Source organism: Carassius carassius, chromosome 21 (assembly GCF_963082965.1).
Source record: "Carassius carassius chromosome 21, fCarCar2.1, whole genome shotgun sequence".
Classification (NCBI taxonomy): domain Eukaryota; kingdom Metazoa; phylum Chordata; class Actinopteri; order Cypriniformes; family Cyprinidae; genus Carassius; species Carassius carassius.
In genome coordinates this window covers 9,790,988-9,805,849 of record NC_081775.1, presented here as the reverse complement: position 1 = coordinate 9,805,849, position 14,862 = coordinate 9,790,988, and the positions used below count along the sequence as shown (strand labels likewise).

Below are 14,862 nucleotides of genomic sequence, written 5' to 3'. Positions count from 1 at the left end.
GTTAAATTGGAGTTAGAGTAGGATAGCGAGCCGGCGAAAAATCAGTCCCAGTCAAATCTGGACAACTTATTTCTGTCTAACCGCACTCCATCTCAGCCCCGTAGGCCTCTCCCTTTCTTCCAAGACCACCATGAGGTTTCAAAGTCTTGGAAACAACTTTTTTTCGGCACGTATCATTAATCTCAACTCCGCTGATTTCGCTACATTTTCTAAAATGGCGGAAAACGGATATGCTGCGATGCTGGCCATAGAAGAGACTCTCGTGGTACATCTCATGCCAAACTCGTCTCTGTCTTGGAAGTCACGCCCTCTGTGCTTAAATAGCTGGATGAGGGGGAGGGCTTTACTCCGGAAGCTGTTAAAGAACTCAGACAAGCTACTGACTTGGTGCTCAGGGCTATCAAGCACACGGCTCGAGCAGTCGGCGGGTCCATAGCAGGTTTGGTGTCAGTTGAGCGCCACCTTTGACTCACTCTCACTGACATTAAGGAAAAGGACAGAACATTTCTTTTGAATGCCCCATTTCTCATGACAGCTTGTAGGGGATTCAGTCACAACTGTCGTGTAAAAGATTTGAGCAGCTAAACAACAGTCTGTCACGTTTCATCAGCTCATCCCTCGCAAGACTAGAGAAGTAGAGCATCAACCACCTGTAGCTCGTTCACGCTCGTCTTCTTTGCAACACCCTCATGAGGTCCAGCGGCATGAGCCTATGATACCCCCTCGGAAGGACTCTGGTCCTAGATCTTTCCCACCTCCTCACCCACGACAACGCAAACAGATAGTCTTGAGTCCGACGGCTAAGGACTGTAGTTCTCAGGCTCCTAATAGCAGTTCCTGATTCGTTTGCTCGTCTCCAGGCAGTCCTTCGGAGAGTGTGGATGAACCGCACAAGCATATTTGCCTCTCTCGTTGTGCCCTCTCTGCTCGGATCTTAATGGTACAGTAACGGGCAGTTGAGTCCTTACGAAGAGGACCCCCTCAGATACTCTGCATGTTCCAGCCTTCAGAGTTCGAGGAAAAGTCTAAAGGTCATGCAAGCATGGCCTGTTTGTGATGGCCTTCAAAGCCCCCACTCTTTGGGTGGTGAGCTATCCTTAACAGGACATTTGGATGTCTTTCTGTTATAGAATTCCCCACTACTCAGGTGCTTCGGGGCACTATTCCAGAAAATCAGATGAATAATTAAAAAGTAGAATGACTAAAGCCCCTAGCAGACTATTGTGCCATGTAGAGATGCTTGCCCGATATCTGTTGGTACTACGCACCGTTTGACACGGTTACACCATTCAATTTCGAAAAGGACCACCCCCTTTCATGGGGGTTCTTCCTAAAATGTTACATCCTGGGGAGGCCTCGATTTTAAGAGCATGCACCAGTTGCATTTAGTCTGTAAGGTCATGAATAACATAGAAATGCCATGCGATTTTAAAACAACAGTTTCCAGGACTGAAAACGTTTTGAAAAAGTTGTGGAATTTTATTTTTCAAATCTCTGTGTAATAGAGTTATATTCAATCAGGTCCTAAATTTCTGTGGGTGTGGCTATATCGCATGGTTTTAATAATTCTCGCAGCTCTCAAGTTTATAATGAGGGAAATTCCTGCATTTATTCAACATAGATTTGAATAATAAAATAAATCAACACAAACTATTGGATTAAATCAGTCATTCGAACCCAGTCTTCGAATCCATGAACTCTCTCGGAGCGCGCTTCTCATCAGTGCATCTTGTCTGCACTACAGTGACCTGCTGCACGCTGTGATACAAGACTCACATTTCGATCGGGAAAGCTGACAGAACTGTCACTTGACTAATAAGGTAATTGTTGCATTGTCACAAAAATGTACAATTTGAACACCTTTTAAGTATTTTAAGCCATTTGGTACTCACGCGCTCCAAAGGCTGTATTATGTGCCCTCACATTCACATCCAAAGCTTGCGCGTATAATATACGAGTTATTTTTCATAGTTTTGTTTAAGCATCCAAATACAAACAATATGATGTCTGATGGATTTTGACAAATAAAACAGTTTCATGACACACTCTGCTAAAATACAGGGGGAAAGAAAGAAAAGGCAGAAAAATCAATAATTAAACAATGCTTGTGTTGTATCAGACACGTGCAATTAACATTAGGCTATTTAAAACAAGCTCAAATGGAGTTAACAAGGTCTTTGACTGGCGAATGAGGAGATTGTGTTTTGTCTGCATATGAGGCAAGTGCAGCGCATTAAATGCAATCACCTTTTACAGGTTAGGGTATAACGTTTATTGTTGCTATGGGCGCTTAGTTTTTTCTTGTTGTTTAATACACTTAGCCAAAATCTCATGATATAAACAATTAAGCACTTCTCCAGTCTGCAAGCACACACGAACAATAGCCTTAACAGACATAGTGTTTGAGTAAAGAAAATAATGTACTATTCAAACAGTTATGTGTTTACCCTTGCTTTGCGGATAAGCCGAGATCCGTCTCCTCCAGGGTGTGCGCGCGCGTCAATCTGAGTGAAGGCGTGTGAGAGCTTGAGGATCCAATGGCATTACAAAGTTTTACAAGCTCCTTTAAATACTTATCATTGGTAAAAAAAAATTCTAAAACCCTGCGATTTAAAATAATAACGAATTATAATAGAGATATTAATTTTGGATAACTTTTCACGGCACATATCAGGCTATTCTCTGTCTGCCATACGGAAACGCCGCCCCTGGAGGAGGGGGATCTGCCAAGATGAGGTGCCGGATCGGATTTTGGAGGTGCCGGATCCAGATCCGTCTTGTTCCGGCACAAATTAAGCCCTGGTAAAAACCCCGCCTTGAATGAAATGTAATATTTTAAGTAAAATTGTTTCTTCAAATTCTGATAAAACGTTAGAACCAATAATAGCCTTGTATATTGTGTGGTTGTGCTTCAGGTGATCCTTGAAAGATTCTCAGCTCTAGGTCCTTTCTGACGCCGTCCCATCCTCTCTCCCACTTGTGTGCTTTCTATACTATCCTGTATAAAAAATAAATTAAAAAAACTACAAAAATAAATACTCAATATCAAGTTTGATAGTGAAATCTTTAACTGAAAACTGAATGCAAAACAAATCACATACAATATTTTCACTTTACAGTTCAATAACAGTGGGGTTGGAAACATAGTGCACAACATTATTTATTAAACATTTTTTTATTTATTCAGATGAACGTTGACAATTAAAAAATTATTCACAAGCAGTTTTTTTCAGAGCCCCTAGTTACACAGTTTTAATCAGAATCCCAATCATACATTGTATTTAGAAAAACAAGTCACATCAAATTAAGTACATTTTTATTAAACTAAGTAGAATCAAAACCTATCACAAAAAGTTAATGAATCTCTACCAGAAGTGACAGAAAGAAGAAGTGGCTTACTGAGAAGTTCTTAAGCAGGATTTCTTTTTATACCATTCCTTTAAACCAGTGGTTCTCAAACTTTTTACACCAAGTAGCAATTTCTGAAAATATTTGTCTCTCCAAGTACCACCATAATGACAAACATAATTTCAGTAGCGTAGTTGGCCAAACTATTCAGCTACAGCTCTGCACAGTTTAAAAAATGAGGCAGTTTTATTCCTAATAAGAATATTTGTTGTTTACTGGATGACAGCCAGATTAACCATTGATGATCAATGCAATAAGGTAAAACCATCAATAGGAATTGTTTCAGTGTGGTAACATTTAATTCCCTCTCATAGGTTAACTGTGATGCTGCGATGATGTCATCGCTATGGGAACACCTTCGGTGTGGCGAATGTATGAAGCCCTTTGTAATGATGTACCAGACAGTTTAATACAAATTGACGGGTTTTCCCACTTACGCTTGGACAGAGATGCGAACTCTGGAAAGAAAAGAGGAGGGGGTATCTGTATTTATATTAATGAAAGCTGGTGCCGTAATTTTGTGGTCAGGGAAAGCATTTGCAATCCTGATCTTGAATTACTGTGTATTACTTTGCGGACGTATTATTTGCCAAGGGAGTTCACCAATATATTTGTCTGTGCAGTGTACATTCCACCTTGTGGGAATGTTCATAGGGCAGCTAGTCAAAGTGCTGATTGTGTTCATAAGCATTTACAAATTAAGCCTGATGCACCTGTATTGATTCTGGGTGATTTTAATCAATGCAGTTTTTTCAATATGTGAAGTGTCGAACGAGGAAAAATAACATCCTTGACAAGTGTTATGGCAATATTAAGGATGCTTAAGTAGCTAAACCGAGACCCCCCCTCGGTAATTCTGACCACAATGTTATTCATTTGCTTCCCACCTATCGGTCAGTTTTTAAGACAAGTAAACCAGTTACAAAGGTGGTTAAGGTGTGGTCAAGTGATAGTATAGAGGAGCTGAAGGGATGTTTCCTCTGTACGGATTGGGACATTTTTTTATCAAGATGCAAATATAGATATGGTCTGAAGGAGTGGATGCCGAGTTGCCATATCCTTCATACTGATATTAATTATATTATTACATGATTTCTTGTTTGACTATTAATCAAGTTATGGCAAGAGTGAAATGTGTAACCTTATGTTCGCTTATGAGATATTAAAGAATCCTGTTCTACCCTGTATTTCTTTTCCTCAAGATTAATTTCCATATATTTTATGTGTGTATCCAACCATAATGATAAGACACTCGCCAGTGCTAGAAAGCCTTGAATTTTAGATAAGTTCTCTGTGTATGTGTGTTAGTATCTGTCTGTACAGGGAGAAGCTCAGACAATCCCAGGACAAACGATCAACTGCCAGTGTCCAGCGTATCAGATATACGTCTTTGGAGAGTTTATCTAGGTTTTGGATCAGAATTTTGTTGACTTATGTATTGACGCAATGAGTATCCTCTGTCAGGGTATAACTGCGGTTGATTTTGAGTTGTACTGGGGCGGCCTACGAACTCCGTCGAGAGTATTGAAGCTGACTTCTGCTGATGAAATTGCAAACTATTTTCTTCAAGTAAAATTATTATTATTAATTGAACTCATCTCTGACTCCTGGTCTTCTTTGCGACATATCTGGTCCTTGGGTTTTAACTGTAAATTCCCCTACAGGTCACTGAAACAATTACAGCATATATTTCCTTTTGTGTGGATCTAGTTATCCCTCAAAGAGCTATTAAGAGGTATCCAAATAACAAACCATATGTTACAGGGGGAATCAAGTGGGGGAGATACAATGGGACTTAAAGCAGCACAAAATGAACTTAACCAGCAACTAAGGGTAGCACAAATACAATATAAGGAACAGGCTGAACAACAGCTGGCAAAATGTAATACTAATTAACTATGGAATTCAATTCGAGGAATGACCAACATGACCCCGAAAAAGAAGCCATTGTTCGCCATCAATGAAACTGATAAAGCAAATGAATAGAATAATTTTTATATGAGATTTGAGACAGACACTTTTAAGGAATGTCATGATATTTTAGGTAATGTAAACTGTAACATCAGTGATGAGAGAGTATTAATATATTCAGGGGATGTTACAAGGATTTTTAAAAATGTATGCTCTAGTAAAGCAACGGGACCAGATGGGATGTCATGCTTTCTTTTAAAGACATTTGCTGAGGAGCTCACATCAGCCTGGCATCGCCTTTTTCAGCTGTCAATTGATATGCACACAGTACCAGAACTTTGGAGAAAATCTATTGTAATTCCAATTCCAAAAAATGAATACCCTCAGGACAATAATGACTATAGGCCAGTGGCCTTAACGTCGAATGTCATGAAATCATTTGAGAAGATTATAATAGGAGAGTTGCGTAAGGAAGTGGAGCCATCCTTAGATCAGTATCAATTTGCATATAAAAGCAATCGTGGTACTAATGATGTGGTTTCCACATTAACGCACCTTGTCTTAAAGCATCTGGAGAGTCCAGCTGCTTATGCTAGGCTGCTTTTTATTGATTTTAGTTCTGCGTTCAACTCCATTCAACCGCATAAACTGTTAGAGAAATTAATTAACCTACAAGTTAATCTTTTTATAATTAATTGGTATTATTCCTTTTTAACAAATAGGACACAACAGGTGAAATTTAACTTAGTGTTGTCGGATGTTGTAGTAAATAGTACAGGGGCCCCTCAAGGGTGCGTAAGTTCGCCACTTCTGTTTACTTTGTACACCAACGACTGCATTAGTCAGCAATCAAATCAATTTATTATAAAATTTTCGGATGACACAGTAATATTGCAATTGTTAACAATTAGAGACTGCAGTACTGATGACTGGTATAGAAGCCTTTGTGGGCTGGTGTGACGACCATTATCTACAAATCAATGTAAAAAAAACTGAAAAGGTCATCATAGATCCCAGATCAGTGGGGGATAGGAGCTCTGTTGTGGTCCATGGTGAAGCTATTAAACAGGTTTCTTCTTATAAATACTTGGGGGTTTACATCGATAGTGAGTTTAAATGGCACACACGTATCATGGGTGTGCACAAGGATCCACCAGCGTTTACATTTTTTACGGAGAATGCGATTGTTTGGAGTGAGCAGTAATATCATGTTAATTTTTTATAAAGCAACGATTGAGTCTGTTTTAAGATACGGAATTATTGTTTGGTTCGGAAGTTTAACAGTAAAATTAAGAGCCCAAATAAATAACATGTTGAGAGTGGCAGGAAAAATCATGGGGACACATGATATTTTTGAGCTTTGTATCACCCAGCAGGCCAACAAAATTTTATTAGACACCTCGCATGTGTTGTATCCTGAGTATACACTGATGAATTCTGGACGGAGATACAGGGTTACATTATGCAAGTATAACCGATATAAATATTCATTTTTACCATTGTCTATTAAATTAATTAATGAGCAAATGCAGGAAGATAAAGATAAATAATGGTAATAGAGGGTACAAGAGGCAGGAACTGAGGACTGTGTTGTGTATTGATATATGATATATGTACTGTTTTTATGATGTAGTTTTTTGGAATTGAAATGTGTTTTACTCTTTCATTTTATATGTTGTGTGTTGTTATGTCTTGATGTGGCAGCAGTTTCCCTAATCTAAAACAAATTTCTCCTAAGGGAGACAATAAATGTTACCTTGACCTTGACCTTGACCCTGACCTTATACCATCACGCCAATTCATTGGCCAAATAGCACTTAGCACTGCCCCCGATGCGCACGTAGGTGAGCTATATCAGCATGCTTGCTGCGCACTATTTCATCAGATTTCATTCAGGAAGCGAATCATCTGTCGCCCATAGGAAAGCCTTTTACATCTTGTTCCAGCTTTTTCTTTCAAAGAGCAGTTTACTCATCTTCAGCAGACACTATGAGCTACAGTAGATGCGTTGAGCCATGTGACAGGTTTATCGCAGGATGAGAGACTCATGACAGGTGCGTGCAATGTTTGGGCCTACAAAATGCTCAAGCAGCACTTTCTGATTGTCAACACTGTGTAAGCCTGCGGCTAAAAGTATTATTTCGTTCCTGGGGTTGCTGAGGCACTGCACGAGACGGTCGCTTGGGGAGACACATGCGAGCCGAAGCTCATAGAGGAAGACAACGGATTTTTCTCCTTTTCTCTCATTCTCTCCAAGCCACGTGCAAGTGCTCAAGTTGTGCCACGATAATTTGCAACCTACCCCGGAAGCTCGTGACACGATGTCTTTCGGTTGTATGCCGTGTAACAAAGACATACTGTCCACAAAGGCCTTTGATTCTGAGGATTTATTGGGTGAAGTGTGCAGTTCTTTCCCTCTGAGCACCTCCCCATCTTACAGTGAATTGTTAGACGTTGTAACGAGTTGTGGTTAAATTGGGGTTAGAGTAGGATAGCGAGCCAGCGAAAAATCAGTCCCAGTCAAAACTGGACAACTGATTTCTGTCTAACCGCACTCCATCTCAGCCCCGTATGCCTCACCCTTTCTTCCAAGACCACCATGAGGTTTCAAAGTCTTGGAAACAACTTTTTTTCGGTGCGTATCATTAATCTCAACTCCGCTGATTTCGCTACAGTTTCTAAAATGGTGGAAAACGGATATGCTGCGATGCTGGCCATAGAAGAGACTCTCGTGGTACATCTCATGCCAAACTCGTCTCTGTCTTGGAAGTCACGCCCTCTGTGCTTAAAAAGCTGGATGAGGGGGAGGGCTTTACTCCGGAGGCTGTTAAAGAACTCAGACAAGCTACTGACTTGGTGCTCAGGGCTATCAAGCACACGGCTCGTCCATAGCAGGTTTGGTTTCAGTTGAGCGCCACCTTTGACTCACTCTCACTGACATTAAGGAAAAGGACAGAACATTTCTTTTGAATGCCCCATTTCTGATGACAGCTTGTAGGGGATTTAGTCACAACTGTCGTGTAAAAGATTTGAGCAGCTAAACAACAGTCTGTCACGTTTCTTCAGCTCATCCCTCGCAAGACTAGAGAAGTAGAGCATCAACCACCTGTAGCTCGTTCACGCTCGTCTTCTTTGCAACACCCTCATGAGGTCCAGCGGCATGAGCCTATGATACCCCCTCGGAAGGACTCTGGTCCTAGATCTTTCCCACCTCCTCACCCACGACAACGCAAACAGATAGTCTTGAGTCCGACGGCTAAGGACTGTAGTTCTCAGGCTCCTAATAGCAGTTCCTGATTCGTTTGCTCGTCTCCAGGCAGTCCTTCGGAGAGTGTGGATGAACCGCACAAGCATATTTGCCTCTCTCGTTGTGCCCTCTCTGCTCGGATCTTAATGGTACAGTAACGGGCAGTTGAGTCCTTACGAAGAGGACCCCCTCAGATACTCTGCATGTTCCAGCCTTCAGAGTTCGAGGAAAAGTCTAAAGGTCATGCAAGCATGGCCTGTTTGTGATGGCCTTCAAAGCCCCCACTCTTTGGGTGGTGAGCTATCCTTAACAGGAAATTTGGATGTCTTTCTGTTATAGAATTGCCCGCTACTCGGGTGCTTCGGGGCACTATGCCGGAAAATCAGATGAATAATTAAAAAGTAGAATGACTAAAGCCCCTAGCAGACTATTGTGCCATGTGGAGATGCTTGCCCGATATCTGTTGGTACTACGCACCGTTTGACACGGTTACACCATTCAATTTCGAAAAGGACCACCTCCTTTCAGAGGGGTACAATGGTACATCCTGGGGAGGCCTCGATTTTAAGAGTGTGCACCAGTTGCATTTAGTCTGTAAGGTCATGAATAACATGGAAATGCCATGCGATTTTAAAACAACAATTTCCAGGACTGAAAACGCTTTGTGGAATTTTATTTTTCAAATCTCTGTGTAATAGAGTTATATTCAATCAGGTCCTAAATTTCTGTGGGTGTAGCTATATCGCATGGTTTTAATAACTCTCGCAGCTTTCAAGTTTATAATGAGGGAAATTCCTGCATTTATTCAACATAGATTTGAATAATAAAATAAATCAACACAAACTATTGGATTAAATCAGTCATTCGAACCCAGTTTTCGAATCCATGAACTCTCTCGGAGCGCGCTTCTCATCAGTGCATCTTGTCTGCACTACAGCGACCTGCTGCACGCTGTGATACAAGACTCACATTTCGATTGGGAAAGCTGACAGAACTGTCACTTGACTAATAAGGTAATTGTTGCATTGTCACAAAAATGTACAATTTGAACACCTTTTTAAGTATTTTAAGCCATTTGGTACTCACGCGCTCCAAAGGCTGTATTATGTGCCCTCACATTCACATCCAAAGCTCGCGAGTATAATATACGAGTTATTTTTCATAGTTTTATTTAAGCATCCAAATACAAACAATATGATGTCTGATGGATTTTGAGAAATAAAACAGTTTCATGACACACTCTGCTAAAATACAGGGGGAAAGAAAGAAAAGGCAGAAAAATCAATAATTCAACAACACTGCTTGTGTTGTATCAGACACGTGCAATTAACATTAGGCTATTTAAAACAAGCTCAAATGGAGTTAACAAGGTCTTTGACTGGCGAATGAGGAGATTGTGTTTTGTCTGCATATGAGGCAAGTGCAGCGCATTAAATGCAATCACCTTTTACAGGTTAGGGTATAACGTTTATTGTTGCTATGGGCGCTTAGTTTTTTCTTGTTGTTTAATACACTTAGCCAAAATCTCATGATATAAACAATTAAGCACTTCTCCGGTCTGCAAGCACACACGAACAATAGCCTTAACAGACATAGTGTTTGAGTAAAGAAAATAATGTACTATTCAAACAGTTATGTGTTTACCCTTGCTTTGCGGATAAGCCGAGATCCGTCTCCTCCAGGGTGTGCGCGCGCGTCAATCTGAGTGAAGGCGTGTGAGAGCTTGAGGATCCAATGGCATTACAAAGTTTTACAAGCTCCTTTAAATATTTATCATTGGTAAAAAAAAATTTAAAACCCTGCGATTTAAAGTAATAACGAATTATAATAGAGATATTAATTTTGGATAATTTTTCACGGCACATATCAGGCTATTCTCTGTCTGCCATACGGAAACGCCGCCCCTGGAGGAGGGGGATCTGCCAAGATGAGGTGCCGGATCGGATTTTGGAGGTGCCGGATCCAGATCCGTCTTGTTCCGGCACAAATTAAGCCCTGGTAAAAACCCCGCCTTGAATGAAATGTAATATTTTAAGTTAAATTGTTTCTTCAAATTCCGATAAAACGTTAGAACCAATAATAGCTTTGTATATTGTGTGGTTGTGCTTCAGGTGATCCTTGAAAGATTCTCAGCTCTAGGTCCTTTCTGACACCGTCCCATCCTCTCTCCCACTTGTGTGCTTTCTATACTAAATAAATAAAAAAAAACTACAAAAATAAATACTCAATTAGTTGGCCAAACTATTCAGCTACAGCTCTGCACAGTTTAAAAAATGAGGCAGTTTTATTCCTAATAAGAATATTTGTTGTCACTCACAAAGAAAAAGAACATATTTTGTGTATTTGGTGTAATGAAATGTGTTTGTGGTGTAATGTAAAAAAAAAACGTTTGACCCAAATATTTGAAATATTTGGGTCAAATACTTTAAAATGTACCGATATTTGTGATTATATGATTCCAGAAAACATGAACATAATACGTTATTTTTGAGACTGGTATACGATTGCCATGCATTAGGTGTTTTTATTCACATCAGAAAAATGTGAAAAATCCCTAATAGACAGACATTAACAAATTACCAGCAACACACAACAACAGATGTCGCATCGAACTTTAACATCTGCGATAAAGAAATAACAAAAATACACAGGTATTTATCTTCTGCAGGTTACATGTCCTTTAACCCATTTATAAACTGGTAACATTTTACTTTATTTTTGAAAGGTAATAAAGATAGCAGTTTTCTTACTTGATTTCGCCTGTATGTTTGCAGGACCTTGCAGATCTCATCTGACCCTTCCTGTGTTCACATTCCAGTTTTTGTTCTGATGTGTCACAACTCAAATTTGTTGAAAAAATAAAACTATCAGGCAAATATAAAATAATTTGGGACCGACCAAACACTTTTAATGAGCAGCAGCTCACAGTCAGCTGTCTCACTCAGAAACATGATATAGCGTCATTTTCAAATTTAGAAAGGCACTAACAGTTTCATTGGCCAGTTTCCTGGATGACAGCCAGATTGATGATCAATGCAATAAGGTAAAACCATCAATAGGAATTGTTTCAGTGTGGTAACATTTAATTCCCTCTCATAGGTTAACTGTGATGATTTCATCGCTATGGGAAAACTTTCAGTGTGACGAATGTATGAAGCCCTTATACCATCACGCCAATTCATTGGCCAAATAGCACTGCCCCCGATGCGCACGTAGGTGAGCTATATCAGCGTGCTTGATGCGCACTATTTCATCAGATTTCATTCAGGAAGCGAATCATCTGTCGCCCATAGGAAAGCCTTTTTATTCTTGTTCTCAGCTTTTTCAAAGCGGTTTACTCATCTTCAGCAGACACTATGAGCTATAGTAGATGCGTTGAGCCATGTGACAGGTTTATCGCAGGAGGGGACACTCATGACAGGTGCGTGCAATGTTTGGGCCTACAAAATGCTCAAGCAGCACTTTCTGATTGTCAACACTGTGTAAGCCTTCTCTAAGAAAATTACACCCCACGTCTAACCCCCACTATCTCGTTTCTGTGGTTGCTGAGGCACTGCACGAGACGGTCGCTTGGGGTGACAAATGCAAACCGAAGCTCATAGAGGAAATATATGAATTAAACAGAGTGATGTAAAATCCATCTAAAAGCCATTCCTAGTGAACCGACCGAAGCAGACTACTGCAGAAGCAGATCAGCGGCACCAAAGATCACCACATTAATCACACTGGCACCTCCATGTCCTGCAAACCACTCACTCTCCACACAAACGATTGGATAGGCGCCTAGAGCACTCATTTATCGGTTAAAGGAGTAAATTAATACTGGTGTTGGTTTGAGAAGGCTAAATTGACCCAACAATGCTTAACTCACTGACTGCAGCTAGGTTGTTCCTCATATATATATAACCCCCCCCCCCCCCCCACACACACAGTGCTCCAAACACTTCTAAATGAACTTGAGAAAAAAAAAAAAAGACCATTTTGTCATTAAAAACCAAAACTTAATTCTAGCAGATAAATTGGGAAGAGGAGAGGGAAAAAAAATAGGGGGGGGGGGGGGATCCAGTCAGACATGGGCCGAAAATTCATATAAGCTGTTGGACAAGGGCCAGGCCCATGTAGGGCTCCATTCATTCCGTTGTATCAATTACAAGTTTCCCCCAGGTCAGCAGGCCCCCAAACAGCCCGGGCCCATTATGCACCTGCATACCTTGACGCTACGCCACTGCTATGGCACCTTTAAGCATTCTTATGTTGTTGACAAGTTTAAGACAAATAAAGTTTACCACCAATAAAAGACTTAGTTCACCATTGCCAACACAAAGTTTTATTGTTGTTCGAGTGCTAAAAAAGGCCCAAACTGTCACAAGCTCTACAGGCAGGTGTTTTCAGTGACACTTATGTCGTCTAACCATGGCTGGCTCCAGACCGTTATTTTGCACTGAATGACCTTGAAGGAAAAGATTTAAAATTAAAATAAGTCACTTAACATGGAAACTGAGAAATGCAAACCAATAAATATTGTGAACCGGACACCTTCTTACCTGTGCAACTTTGGGGTTCTTCTGAGGGGCACATATGGTCTTAACGCCATTTTTGCAGTTGGCTATGCCCAGCTTCACAATGAAGATGTAGTTCATGCCAGCGACAACCTGGAGTGTAAACCAGAAACAGGTTCAGACGTAGTGGGCAAACCAGGAGTAATAAAATAATAAATAAAATAAAAACCACACCCTGTCTGGGGCAAAAATTTCCCTTAAAAGAAACTTAAGTTAGGGACAACCACGGTTACAAAGTCATGCTGGAGAAAGTCCTCTCTTGCTTTTCAGGTTTCAATATTTGTTGAACAAGCCTAGCAAAAACCAAACAAAACACCACACACACGAACAACCCTTTACTCGCTTACCTTAAATAAAATTATTTTCTTATGTAGCATAATATAAATAGCTTTCATGTTGAGGCAAACAGTTCAGTTGTTCTCTTTGTACAACTGGGAACAATTTTTTGGTTCTGAGATTTCACAATTATTCAGTCATGACAGTGTTTTAGGAGGAACTTGATCACTGGGTTTGATTCAGCGATGTTCCCAGTTTAAATGATTACAAACCGAATAAACGTTTAAAGTACTTACTTGTTGTTGAACCCTGATGACTTTGGTAACCTTACGCACAAACGCTTCGTTGCTTTGTCTGTTGTACTGGGCCACTGCGAACCGTAACGCCTTCTGAACATCTGCATCGTTAATGTCTGCATTTACAATGCCTCCAGGAATCCCAGCGTTTGTCACGGCCAAAGACACGACCAGAAACAACACAATCATCTTAAGATACATGCTTGAATGGGATGAATTGACTCGCCCTGTCTTGAGTCTTACTTGTTACTTGTTATATCGACAAGCAAACTGCTAACAATCCTGCTTGATGAGATTATATATATACACCTGCGTGTGGGGGCGGGGCTTGGTACCTCTACCAATCAGATTCAGGGAGAGGCAATGGGTTTGGACATTTTTTTTGTTTTGTCTTTTTTAATTTAATTACAGCGCTTGAAAGGTGTGCTCTGTTTTGGAACATTAATTTAAGTCTTCCCCTTTGCACACTGCAATTAACTGACATTATTTTGTGGATAATTTTAGTCTTATGTGTTAGTCGGTGTGTCCTCGTATCTTACACCTGTAACCCTTGATTAATCAGGAAGGATAAGGATAGTCAAATCTAGCCTAAACCATGGCATACTAATTTAACCATAGGTTGAAGTCCTTCAGGAGTGATGTAGAAGTCTCCCTTGCAATTATATTTGATTGAAGCTCAGTTGGAAGATATAAAGTCTTAAGGGAAAGCTATTATAATAAAATCACAGATTTTAACAGTTACAGTACAAAGCAGTTAATGCAGGAACTCCGTTATCAAACTCTGAACAGCAGTATTGGAGATCTGAAGTGCTGGGTATCAGGTGTCTTTCAAGCTTAATGCAGGCAGCATCTGAAGAGTGGTTTACTCCTCAAACCTTTTTTGGGTAATTCCAATTATATATCAATGTCTGTAACTCATGATGGATGTCTTTCATCTGTCTGTTACATGGCTGTCTGCATCTAGCACTCTTGCTCTTCTTTATCGTAGTCTTCGTTTGGCTCACCTCTGATGTTGAAACATGCTCTCTTCATTCCTGCGTACCCTCTGGTTTACCTTTGATTGTGTAGCATCAAACTCATAAGCCTAATTTCACAACTGTTGCTTATTAGAACCTAGTTTGCATTTAGATCAACACTACATTTATAAAGTTTAAAAATCAAAGGA

General features: G+C 40.2%; 1 protein-coding gene across 1 annotated transcript; it reads right to left on the bottom strand.

The window, feature by feature from the left end:
- Window positions 1-12,877: 12,877 nt before the first annotated feature.
- Window positions 12,878-13,981, bottom strand: LOC132097108 (cystatin-like). Its single transcript, XM_059502732.1, has 3 exons — window positions 13,698-13,981; window positions 13,111-13,218; window positions 12,878-13,016 (listed from the first exon to the last, which is right to left on the bottom strand). The coding sequence occupies exons 1-3, from the start codon at window positions 13,896-13,898 to the stop codon at window positions 12,939-12,941; spliced, it is 387 nt and encodes a 128-aa protein (XP_059358715.1). The 5' UTR covers window positions 13,899-13,981; the 3' UTR covers window positions 12,878-12,938.
- Between the last annotated feature and the right edge of the window lie 881 nt (window positions 13,982-14,862).

Bases quoted from the DNA above. Each gene is read 5' to 3' on its own strand.
- LOC132097108 (XM_059502732.1), bottom strand. From the start codon at position 13,898: ATGTATCTTAAGATGATTGTGTTGTTTCTGGTCGTGTCTTTGGCCGTG. The intron at 13,219-13,697 runs GTAAGTACTTTA...TTTACACTCCAG, and splicing joins TCATCAGGGTTCAACAACAA to GTTGTCGCTGGCATGAACTA. The intron at 13,017-13,110 runs GTAAGAAGGTGT...TTTTCCTTCAAG, and splicing joins AGAACCCCAAAGTTGCACAG to GTCATTCAGTGCAAAATAAC.